Source organism: Cnephaeus nilssonii, assembly GCF_951640355.1.
Source record: "Cnephaeus nilssonii genome assembly, chromosome: 4".
Taxonomy (NCBI): Eukaryota; Metazoa; Chordata; class Mammalia; order Chiroptera; family Vespertilionidae; genus Cnephaeus; species Cnephaeus nilssonii.
In genome coordinates this window covers 26,114,592-26,127,947 of record NC_137075.1, presented here as the reverse complement: position 1 = coordinate 26,127,947, position 13,356 = coordinate 26,114,592, and the positions used below count along the sequence as shown (strand labels likewise).

Sequence of the window (13,356 nt, the reverse complement as noted above, 5' to 3'; positions counted from 1 at the left end):
AAACAGGATAGATTAGAATATAAAGTATCATTCTGCAGTCCTGGTCCCCCCAACTGCAAATAGAAAGAATGTATGTAAAATAATTTTAGTATTTAATTGTATATGGGCTCATGATGTAAAACACATTTTTATTATAGATAATTTTCAAAATACTTTAAAAACACAGATTTGGAAAGTGTGCTTAAACTGTTATTTGGTTATAGAGTAAGACAAAATTAAATAACATGAATATTATGTTACTTTGTTAAAAGAAGGAATTATATTTAATATAGAGTTAATTTTTTTTATTTTGTAATCATTTGCTTAATGTATTCACTGTAAATCTCATATAAAATGTCATTTGTGTAGGAAGCTTAAGGCATAAGTATTAATACTGACAAGTATTATTTTATTAATGCCTAACTTTCATAAGACAACAAAATGAGTAACTTTGAAAATCATTCTTAACCATTTAAATAGAACTAGAATTACATCTTCATTCTGTGTCAGGTATTTGTCCAACTGAACTTACGATTTTTAAGTATATGTATGGCTTAATAAAAAAAGTTCATAGAGCCTTGTTGTTGCCAATAGGGAAAAAATAGACAAATTAATATTAGTAGCTCTAAGCATGAGGAAGTACTTTCTTACTAAAAATAATATCAAGTTAAAATTTAGAAGGACAAGAGAATTTTTGTGAAAATATTTGATAACTAGATTTGAAGATAGGAGTGATACTATTTAAAAAGTGAAGAATTGCTGTTTTATTTTTTATTTTTTTAGAATTGCTGTTTTAAAATACCACTGTATTAACTGAAAATTTGTTACAAATATTTTTATATTTTTAGTATAAAAAAGATGTTCATGTTAGTTTTAAATAATTTTAATATTTAGGTTTCTAAAGATATTATGCCAGAGAAGTTTGAGTCCTTGCACCTGCTCTAATATTCCATCATGTTCTAGAAGAACAGCATAGTATTTCCATTCCAGAAAGAAGCAAGGAATCAACTTTCAACAAGACGGTTTATTTTTAAAAAGATTATTTTCCAAAAGATTTTGGTTCTGTTCAACTTGGATTAATGAATACGGTAGGGGGTTGTGTGAAGAAAGAAAAACAACAAAACCTGGCCCACATTGGGACATTATAATGTCTTAGGCTGGGAAAAATTTATACTTGATGTATAAAGATGATAATGACATTGCCCCAAACAAGATCATTTTGAGTACATCAATACCAAATACAGATGGAAAAACTGAGGCAGTGTTGCAAATTCTCTTTATAATATTCTACTATTAACTTTATGGTTAAAAATACATTATAATTTCTTAAAACTATAGTTCTCTTGTGTAGTAAGCAGAGACTATATTTACTTTATTTTTTAAAGGATCTAGTAAATATGAAATAAGGTACAGTTAAATAAGTGTGTGGTAGTCATTGGCCAGAAAGTTCAGAGTTTGAGATTCTGACTCATATCTAAATCTACTGAATTGATCAAATTTGAGATAATCATCTATCAATATTCTCATAAATCAACTATGACATTAGATTATTCTAATTTGGTAGGAGATTGGGGAAAGAGAATCAATAATTTTGAACTAAAGTTATTAAATAACTGTTTTGGGTTCCAGTGGCAGCATTATCTGCTTTTGGGTGAGAGATGGGAAGAACTTTCAATCTTTTTTTTGTTTCTTTTTAACTGTATATTGCCATGTCACTTAAAGCATTTTAGAGTGTTTACCTCTATGTTTAAATTCATGTTTTATAGGCAAGGCAACAAATTTAGGAGAGACATTTCAACAATAATTATAGAGTTAGGATTTCAAATTATTAAAAAAACAAAAAGATTATATATCAACAAAGCCGATATCTGGAATAGTGCCTTAAACGGATTCAGAAATCAAAAGTTTAATCCTTCGTACACAATTGAAGTTGCATATGTTAATGAAAGTGATAATTTTGGAACAGAGCATCCTGGATCAAAGCAAGAATTCCTAAGTCTTTTAATGCAACATCTTGAGAACTCACCATTGTTTGAAGGGTCCTTGTCAAAGAACTTGTCCCTAAATTCTCAAGGTAATTATTTATTATTATATATACTGCATATACCACGTGTAAAGGAAGAGATGGTTGGATAGAATTGATATGCAATACATGTGGTTAAAGTGTATAATTTACATTCTTAATAAAATACTGATAGAATCACAGAAAAATGGGGGTGGGACAGTAATCTTAAAAGCAAACTAGAGGCCCAGTGCACGAAATTCGTGCACGGGGGGGTGGGGTGGTGGGGTGGTGGCCCTCAGCCCAGCCTTCACCCGCTCCAATCTGGGACCCCTCAAGGGATGTCTGACTGCCCAACATCCCTCTCACAATCCAGGACTGCTGGCTCCCAACTGCTCACCTGCCTCTGTCTGATCGCCCCTAACCACTCCCCTGCCAGCCTGATCGACGCCTAACTGCTCCCCGGCCAGCCCAACTGCCCCTAACTGCCCTCCCCTGCTGGCCTGGTCACCCTTAACTGCCCTCCTCTGGCAGCCTGGTCCCCACCAACTGCCCTCCCCTGTAGGCCTGGTCACCGCCAACTACCCTCCCCTGCAGTCCTGCCCCCCCAACTGCCCTCCCTGCAGGCCTGATCCCCCCCAACTGCCCTTCCTACAGGCCTGGGTTCCCCCCGCCCCAACTGTGGAGGCCTGGGTCCCCCCAACTGTCCTCCCCTGCAAGCCTGGCCCCCCCCCAACTGCCCTCCCTTGCAGGCCTGGATCCCTCAAGTGCCCTCCCCTGCAGGCCTGGTCCCCCCCAACTGCCCTCACCTGCAGGCCTGGTTCCCCCCACAACTGTTCTCCACTGCAGGCCTGGTCCCCCCCAGTAGCCCCCCACTGCAGGCCTGATCCCCCCAACTGCTCTCCCCTACAGGCCTGCCCCCCCCAACTGCCCTCCCCTGCAGTCCTGGTCCCCCCAACTGCCCTCCCCTGTTTGCCTGATCGCCTCCAACTGCTCTCCCCTGCAGGCCTGGGTCCCCCGCAACTGCCCTCCCCTGCATGCATGGTCCCCCCCAACAGTCCTCCACTGCAGGCCTGGTTCCCCCCGAACTGCCCCCACTGCAGGTCTGGTCTCCCCAACTGCCCTCCTCTGCCAGCCCGGTCACCCCTAACTGCCCTCCCTGCTTGCCTGATTGCCCCCAACTGCCCTCCCTGCAGGCCTGGTCCCCCCAACTGCTCTCCCTTATAGGCCTGCCCCCCCAACTGCCCTCCCCTGCTGACCTGGTCTCCAACTGCCCTCCTCTGCCAGCCCGGTCACCCCTAACTGCCTTCCCTGCTTGCCTGATTGCCCCCCACTGCCCTCCCTGCAGGCCTGGTTCCCCCCAACTGCCCTCCCCAGCAGGCCTGGTCCCCCTCAGCTGCCCTCCCCTGCAGGCCTGGTCCCCCCATCTGCCCTCCCCTGCAGGCCTGGGTCCCCTGCAACTGCCCTCCCCTGCATGCCTGGTACCCCCGAACTGTCCTCCACTGCAGGCCTGGTTCCCCCCCACACACACACACACAACTGCTCCCACTGCAGGCCTGGTCCCCCCAACTGCCCTCCCTGCAGGCCTGGTCCCCTCAACTGCTCTCCCCTATAGGCCTGCCCCCCCAGCTGCCCTCCCCTGCAGTCCTGGTCCCCCCCCCCCCCAACTGCCCTCCCTGCTTGCCTGATCGCCCCCAACTGCCCTCCCTGCAGGCCATCTTGTGGCGGCCATCTTGTGTCCACATGGGGGCAGCCATCTTTGACCACATGGGCACGGCCATCTTGTGTCTTGGAGTTACGGTCAATTTGCATATTACTCTTTCATTAGATAGGATTTTGTAGTGAGACATTTTCTATAAAAATGTTCTTAATTTCTTTATAGCAATATCCTGCTTGAAATGATTCTATAATTAACTGCAACTTCTTAAAAATGTATTTTATATTCATTCTAATTTTATTTGAATAGAGTAGGCAAATGGGATGGATGATTATCAGAGCCCTTCCTGTTCAGACATTCAGAAATTGCAGCTAGCATGTTTCTTCACAACCTAGGAATTTTGTAACATAACTAGTGGCCCAGTGCAGGAAATTTGTACATGGGGCTTCCCTCAGCCTAGCCTGCACCCTCTCCAATTGGGGACCCCTTGGGGGATGTACGACTGCCGGTTTAGGCCCGATCCCACTGGCAGTCGGACATCCCTCTTGCAATCTGGGACCACTGTCTCTTAACCGCTCACCTGCCTGCCTGCCTGATCACTCTCCCCTGCCAGCCTGACCTCGCCCCCAACTGCCTTCCCCTGCCAGCCTGATCACCCCTAACTGGCTCTGCCTTTGCCCCCACCACCACAGCTTTGTCCGGAAGGAAGTCGGACTTCCAGAAGATGGCTGGTCGACCCAGTCTAATTAGCATATTACCCTCTTATTAGTATAGATAGATTATATAGGATAGGATTACTTAGATGCGGGTTGCGGGAGCCTTTTTCAGCAGGAGGAGATGCTCTTGGCAGACAAAAATAGATAATCCCTATATCTGGACTGATAGCCAGCCATATGCACTATACTGCCAAGCCGGTCATTAAAAAATTGAACCACTTTCTTACACCTTACACCAAACAGCTGTTGCCCTTAAAACCCCTCCTCAGTCCCCAACTTAGGTTCTGCCTTTGCAGTTCACCGAGATTAGGTTCTGATTGGCCGGTTTCTATGCCAGTCCGCGTCAAAAGCTCCGCCTTCTAGGCAGCTATTGGCTCCTCGCACTTCACTCAGATTTGGTTCTGATTGGTCAGTTTCTATGCCAGTCAGTGACAGAAGCTCCGCCTCCTAGGCAGCCATTGGCTCCTTGCAGTTCACCCAGATTTGGTTCTGATTGGTTGGTTTCTATGTCAGTCAGTGTCAAAGGCTCCACCTCCTAGGCAGTCATTGACTCTTCACAGTTCACCCAGATTTGGTTCTGATTATTCGGTTTCTATGCCAGTCATCGTCTCCGGGCCTATGCTGGCGAGGCCCAGAGAGAAAGAGAGTCAAGGGCTAATCAACAGCTGCCACAGAAGCTGTGGATCAGACCCTGCTTCTCTCTCTGGGCCTGATCTGCAGCCCCCTTGGCAGTCAGTGCTGGGCGCCGCACCTGCAGCAGCGGCAGTCAGTGCTGGGTCGCTGCAGGACTGCCTTCCTGTGTTTGGTCATCCATTCGGTCATTCTGTAACATTATGGACCCTGGCTCTTTAATATATATAGATTTTCTGGTTCACATGTAACAGATTTTTAAATGTACTTTTGCTTTCAAGAATTTTTCTTACACAATTATGTATATGATACTTTTATGTGTTTATTTCTAGTGAGGAGTTAACATGATTAAAACAGGCATCCCAAAACACTGGTTAATTCTAGCATTTTGTTAGGAACTTTTATACCATTTTTGTTATAATATAGGAAATTCAAAAGTGAGAAGACATTTCATTCCATTTGAATTTATTCATACATATTCCATAGAACTTCCTCACTGTTACCTGAAGCATCATTGAAATAATTGAGAAACTACCAAAAATTATTTGTACTATATATAGTACACAGAGTTTAATTCTAAACTCAAAAAAATATATAAGTGATCAGTAATGTTAACTCAAGGCATTTTGGGTACAGTGGAGAGTACATGAATATAAGTCACAAAATCTCAATTAATTTTGTACATATCACTTAAGTAGTTTTATATCCTAAGATTAATTACATAGTGTCTCTGGATCTCAATTTCTTAATCTGTAAAATGTGACTACTAATACATATACCTTATAAAGTTGTTGAGATTTTATTATTATTTCAAATATTGTTACTGTTTATTACTAATAAGTTGCTTTGAACAGTTTTTAGAAAAAATAAAGAAAATTTACATATTCTTTTGACTTAATCAGAGTAGCTAAAATCATTTTCACTGGCAATTTAAAAAATATTGGAAACTGTAATATGGTAAAATAGCATGAATTGTTGGGATTAAATTTGTGCCATTTTGTCACATAATTTAGCACTATATATCAACAACCTTAATAATGTTCATATCCCTTTTGTCCCTCACATCAATGTTTTTTTTTCTCTCTCTCTGTCTCTTCCCCCTCCCTTCCACTCTCTCTGAAAATCAATGGAAAAATATCCTCAGGTGAGGATTAACAACAAAAAAAATGTTCATATCCTTTGAACCACTAATACTAAATCCTAATCTATCCTAATAAAATCAAATATATATAAACAAGATTATGTAAATAGATACTGATTATATAATGTAACTTAGTGAAGGTACCAGTAATAAAAGGATGGCTTATATTGATGCACATCTGTAAGTTAGTCTTAATGCATTCCTTAACTGTAGATTTCAATAATTTTTGAATAATATAAAAAATTTACAATAAATTGGGAAAAAGCAGAAGTCATACTGTTTATGTATATATTTATACACACATAAGACACAAATATATCAAAGTGTGTATAATGGTTATGGTAGTGGGATTATAGGTGTGCTTTTTAAAAAATATTTTATTGATTTTTTAGAGAGAGGAAGAGAGAGGGAGAGAGAGAGAGTTAGAAACATCGATGAGAGAGAAACATCCATCAGCTGCCTCCTGCACACCCCCTACTTGGAATGTACCCGCAACCAAGGTCCATGCCCTTGTCCGGAATCGAACCTGGGACCCTTGAGTCCGGAGGCCGATGCGCTATCCACTGAGCCAAACTGGTTAGGGCTATAGGTGTGCTTTTTTAAAGAGTTTCTGACCCTAACCGGTTTGGCTCAGTGGATAGAGCGTCGGCCTGCAGACTGAGGGTCCCAGGTTAGATTCCAGTCAAGGGCATGTACCTTGGCTGCGGGCACATCCCCAACAGGAGGTGTGCAGGAGGCAGCTGATCAATGTTTCTCTCTCATCGATGTTTCTAACTCTCTATCCCTCTCCCTTCCTCTCTGTAAAAAACATCAATAAAAATATATTTAAAATAAATAAAGTTTCTGTATATTTTTTTCTACAATAAGTATTACTTTATATTCAGAAAAAAGAAATTTTGTGTTTTTTAGGTGAAATCTATAATTTATACATGTTATAGCTTCTATGAATTGTTATTTTCCATTTATCTAATGCTTAGGTTGTTTTTAATTTATTATAGATGTATTTATTGTATATGATGCATAATAATAATAATAGAAGTGTATTTAATTTATTTCCATCTATTTACAGCTCTGAAAGAGAATCTTTATTATGAAGCTGGCAAAATGCTTGCCATTTCTTTGGTTCATGGTGGTCCTTCACCTGGTTTTTTTTCTAAAACTTTGTTTAACTGCCTTGTTTTTGGACCAGAAGATACCTTTCCAACTTTAGACGATGTTTCAGACTTTGATGTGGCACAGATTTTAATCAGGGTAAGAAATGTGCATGTTTATTAAAATGTAGACTACATTGTAAATAGATTTGAATATAAATACTGGATCTACAATAGAAAAATAATACTCTGTGGAGTAGCTAAGGGGTGTCAATATTTCTGTTTACCTGCAGAGTACACAACCAGTTAAAAGATAGATATAGAATGTGTTTATTAAACAGGCTCCAGCGAACTCCCTTACCTCTTATGTCCCTACATAGAGACATAACTGAAATATGGCCATCTATGAACCAGGAAGTGGCTCTCACCATACACCAAGTCTGCCAGCACCTTTTATCTTGGACTTCGCAACCTCCACAACCCCGGGAAATAAATGTTTGTTCTTTAATTAAGAAAAGAAAAAAAAAGATGTAATGGTCAGACAGCTAGAGATCAAAGTACCAAGTTAGTTTAATATTGATAAAACCATTTCGATAATGTGACTTCAGTCTGTGCTCAAAATGGCTTGCTAACATTTCTCAAAACTAGATGGATTTATCTGTCCTGCCAGAGACAATATAAGGTAGGTTCCTTGTTTCATGGTAGAAAGCAGATAAAAGTATGTTTTCCTGCAAGGCAGTGGATCTGAAGAGAGCAAGGATGTAGTTTACCAGTCAGAAAACTCATAATTCCTCCCATAGGGAGTTATGAGTGCTAGGTTGAATTTTTTCCATGTGTAGATAAGTGGGGAGATTCAATGTTCCCACCTAAAAAGAGTTAACATTTATTGAGCCATATACTGCACATGTTACATGTACAAACTCAATTTAGTTATCGTATGCTGGCTGCATAAGGATCATTGCTTACATCAAGCACATCAAAATCAAAGGCTAACACAGGCCAAATAAACAATGTTTAAGATTATGTAGGCCGCAAAAAAACAAAAGCTTCAATTTTCATAGAAACTTAGGTTTATTTTGATAGAGACATGCTGGATATAAAGGGCTGAAATAAAAGTAATAATTAACTTAAAATAATAGAACATTTTAAATTAGTATTTTTTCTTGAACATTAACTTACCTGACACTGATTAACTGCACAGATTAATAAACGTAATGTAATGTTGCCAAAACCGGTTTGGCTCAATGGATAGAGCGTCGGTCTGGACTGAAAGGTCCCAGGTTCGATTCCGGTCAAGGGCATGTACCTTGGTTGCGGGCACATCCCCAGTAGGGGGGTGTGCAGGAGGCAGCTGGTTGATGTTTCTCTCTCATCGATGTTTCTAGCTCTCTATCCCTCTCCCTTCCTCTCTGTAAAAAATCAATAAAATATATTTAAAAAAATAAATAAATAAAATAAACGTAATGTAAATAAACCTATTTTAGTTGTTCTCCGAAAGCGAAATATTTTCTGTTGCCCACACCAAACAAGTCAGTCCAAGACTAATGACGTAGCAATCGGCTGCTAAAATATTCGCTGCTAGTATTGGAAAGAAATGGTGCGCCTGCGTGTAAGGCGAGTAAGGGAAATGAATGCAACACGATTATAGTAATCAGTCATTAGCAAACGTTGTAGTTTGTTATTGATAATTATGTATAACAGGATATTGTAAAAATTTATGAAATTTTTATTAAAATGTTTCTTACATACCGTTATATTGACTGGGCTGCAAAAATATTCATTGGTGGCCTGTGGCTGAGAGTTTGACAAGCTTGGCTTACGTGTTACTGATTTGGAGATAATGAAAGCCATTCAACTTTTCTTCCCTTAACCTCTTCTATCTAGTCATTGTTTCATTTAATTAGCAGTATAGTTAATGGTTAAGAGCATACAAGTCAGATTTTAGATCGAAATAACTATAAACTATAAGCTGTGTAACTTGGGCAATGAAGTCAGGCTTAGTTTTGTTAAGCCTAACTTTATTGTCTCACTTCCTCTTTTCTATGGATTTCTTAACTTTTTATTAAAAAAATATACACTGAGTGGCCAGAGTATTATGATCTCTGAATGCGTAATAATCTGATCACTCAGTGTATATCCTATATAATAAAAGGCTAATATGCAAATTGTCCCCTCGACCAGGAGTTTGACCAGCAGGCAGGCTGGCCGGCCAACCGCCCCTGTCCCCTCCCCCTGGCCAGGCTGGCCAGACCCCACCCTTGCACAAATTACACACACACACATACATACACACACACACACACACACTCTGAGTGGCCAGATTATTATGTGTTCAGAGATTGTAATAATCTGGCCACTCAGTTATTTTTTCCATTGATTTCAGAGAGGAAGGGAAGGGAGAAAAATATCAATGATGAGAGAATCATCCATCAGCTGCCTCCTGCATGCTCCACACTGGGGATCAAGCCCAGAACCCAGGCATGTGCCCTTGACCGGAAATGAACCCAGGACCCTTCAGTCCGCAGGCCAACACTGTATCCACCGAGCCAAACAGGCTAGGGCCGATTTCTTTTCTTTTTCTTTTTTTTAATATATGTATTTTATTGATTTTTTACAGAGAGGAAGAGAGAGGGGTAGAGAGTTAGAAACATCGATGAGAGAGAAACATTTATCAGCTGCCTCCTGCACACCTCCTGTTGGGGATGTGCCCGCAACCAAGGTACATGCCCTTGACCGGAATCGAACCTGGGACCTTTCAATCCGCAGGCCGATGCTCTATCCACTGAGCCAAACCGGTTAGGGCTAGGGCCGATTTCTTAACTTTTTAGAGAGAGGCTTTTGTTTCCCACCGCCTGTCTCCCAAGTTAGGTAGTTCAAAGCTGATATCCAGAGATTTGAATCTTCACATTCAAATGCCTTTTTTTGTGTATTGTTTTGTTTTTAATTATAATTCCTTATCTCTTTTGACTTCTGCAATCAATCATTGCTGTCTTCAAATCCCTCTCTACTGTTTTATTTTTATTATTTTAAATATATTTTTATTGATTTCAGAGAGGAATGAAGAGAGAGAGAGAGAGAGAAACATCAATGATGAGAATCATTGTTTGACTGTTTCCTGTATGCCTCACACTGGGGATTGAGCCTGCAACTAGGCATGTGTTGCCCCTACTATGAACCAAACTGTGACCTCTGGTTCAGAGGTCAATGCTCAATCACTGAGCCACACCAGCTGGGCTCTCTCTATTACTTTAATATTGTACTCCCTTCTATTTTTGACTACTTGTCTTTTTTAATGCTTCCTCTTCCTACCCTTTAAAGAGGTATTTTTCAGTGTTGTTTTAACAGTCCTAATCCTATATAATAAAGAAGTAATATGCAAATTGACCATCACTCCCAACACACAAGATGGCCACCCCCATGTGGACACATGATGGCTGCCACAGGATGGCCAGCAGGGGAGAGTAGTTGGGGGCAACCAGGCCTGCAGGGGTGGGCAGTTGGGGGCAACCAGGCTGGCAGGGGAGGACAGTTAGGGGTGACCAGACTAGCAGGGGAGGGCAGTTAGGGGCAATCGGGCCAGCAGGGGAGCAGTTAGGCATTGATCAGGCTGGCAGGGGAGTGGTTATAGGGTGATCAGGCTGGCAGGCAGAAGTGGTTAGGGGCAATCAGGCAGGCAGGCAGGCAGGCAAGCGGTTCGGAGTCAGCAGTCTTGGATTGTGAGAGGGATGTCTGACTGTCCGGTGTGATCAGGCCTAAATAGGCAGTCAGACATCCCTCGAGGGGTCCCAGACTGGAGAGGGTGCAGGCTGGGCTGAGGGACCACCCCCCAACCCCCTTAATTGAACCCAGGACCCTTCAGTCCGCAGGCCAACGCTGTATCCACCGAGCCAAACCGGCTAGGGCCGATTTCTTTTCTTTTTTTTTAATATATGTATTTTATTGATTTTTTACAGAGAGGAAGAGAGAGGGATAGAGAGTTAGAAACATCGATGAGAGAGAAACATTGATCATCTGCCTCCTGCACACCTCCTGTTGGGGATGTGCCCGCAACCAAGGTACATGCCCTTGACCGGAATCGAACCTGGGACCTTTCAATCCGCAGGCCGATGCTCTATCCACTGAGCCAAACCGGTTAGGGCTAGGGCCGATTTCTTAACTTTTTCTTAATTTCATGCACTGGGCCTCTAGTTCTATAATATTTGGAAAGCTTCTCACCTATAACCTTTCTGAATGATTCCCAGACCTGTATTTTTGAGCCCCTAGATTTTATGTGAAGATCTGGTTCTTGTTCACACATTGAGGCCAACAGAACTATTTTTTTTCTCCAGAATTTTTCAGCTCGATTTTCCTTTACTTTTCAAGAGATACCTTGTGTCTAAGACATTATGGAGAAGGGGTTGTTTTCATTCTTCCACATTCCATTTATCAGTGTGTGTCAAGTCATCTGCCTTTCCTTATTTTCGGTGTGCTTACTATACCAAACTAAATTATGTCTATTTGTAAGCAATTAGGACATTATTCTAATATTCTTATTCAGGGTGATTCAGAAGTACAATTTTGACCACATTGCTTTCTTTCTCAGGAATGCTCAATGGCTTCTCATTGCCTATTGAACAAAGTTCATGTTATTCATTAGGTTATTTAAGACTTCCAACTCTCTGCCGAAACCGGTTTGGCTCAGTGGATAGAGCGTCGGCCTGCGGACTCAAGGGTCCCAGGTTCGATTCCGGTCAAGGGCATGTACCTTGGTTGCGGGCACATCCCCAGTAGGGGGTGTGCAGGAGGCAGCTGATCGATGTTTCTCTCTCATCGATGTTTCTAACTCTCTATCCCTCTCTCTTCCTCTCTGTAAAAAATCAATAAAATATTTAAAAAAAAAAAAAAAGACTTCCAACTCTCCTCATGGCTTTACCTATTTCTAGTTTGTATTCCTAAGCAATGTTTGTTATTTAGTAAGTACTATGTACCCAGTACTGTTTTATCACTGAAGACAGAGTAGTGAGCCAAAATCCCTATCTCCTTGAAATTACCTTTTAGAGCAGCGGTCACTAACTAGTGGTCTGTGGACCAGTGGTCATCCGTGAGGTCCAAAAGGTTGGCAACCGCTGTTTCAGAGTGAAGACAGGAGATAAATAAATATATAATATACTAGTGTCCCGGTGCATGGATTCATGCACATTAAAAGGAAATTAATTAGAAGAAATATTTTAATATTGCTATTTCCATCTTGCTAACAAAAAGAAAGTAGGATTCTACCAAGTCTATCTACCTACTCCAGGACTTCTGTGAGGATCAAATGAGATGAGGCATGGGGAAACGCTTCACAAACATTTGGTTAAACTGTAAAATGTTTATACCTGGCTATAAAGCAAGTGAGGTTCCTGGGCTGAAGAAACTCCAAAGAGGCTAGTTGCTAGAGAAAGGAAGCTGGGTGTTGGTATGTGATGTCATTACCTGGTGCCCATAGCCACAGTTTTCAGACTGGGCTGTGGGCTGCATTTTGTGCCATGGGATGTTGGCTGCTATTTGGTGGGGTGTCGCCTCCAGGATGGTGGCGCGGCCTGTGTCCCACTTGGGGGAAGCCGAATGTTTGTTTGTTGGCACCAGGTCCCTGGTGCTGTTTATTTTTAAATGGCCAGTGTGCATCATGGCAGCTCCTGCAATGGGCAGTATAATTGATCTTGCAAAACGTGGGGGTCTATGGGCACCTAACCCCACTCAGTAAAAAATCCACATATAATATTTTGTTCGCCCAAACTTAACCATAGTTGCCCCTCAGTATCTGTGGGGGACTGGTTCTCAGATCCCTACCCCTGCAGATACCAAAAACTGTAGATGTTCAAATCTCTTATATAAATTGGTATATAACAATGTATACAAGTAGACCTCCTCATTTGCTGATGCAAAACCCATGGGTAGTTACAAAGAGCTGATTGAGAAAAAAAAAAATCTACATGTAAGAGGACCCACAAAGTTCAAACCCCTGTTGTTCAAGGGTCAACTGTACCATCATGTAGTAAAATATATTATAAAAATAAAACAGTATATGAGAAAGGAGATAGATAATGCTTGGGGTATAATAGGTAAGAGCTGAGGCTAAGCTGCTATAATATAGACACCCAAAAGACAGTGTCTCAAAA

General features: G+C 41.4%; 1 protein-coding gene across 2 annotated transcripts in view; it reads left to right on the top strand.

The window, feature by feature from the left end:
- The window catches only part of G2E3 (G2/M-phase specific E3 ubiquitin protein ligase), a 76,800-nt gene that overhangs the window by 44,320 nt on the left and 19,124 nt on the right, over nt 1–13,356 (top strand). For both annotated transcript variants that reach the window (XM_079769403.1, XM_079769402.1), the window contains 2 exons: nt 1,746–2,053; nt 7,195–7,376. In XM_079769403.1, the coding sequence (XP_079625529.1) occupies nt 1,746–2,053; nt 7,195–7,376 (490 nt within the window). The remainder of the gene's footprint in view (nt 1–1,745; nt 2,054–7,194; nt 7,377–13,356) is intronic.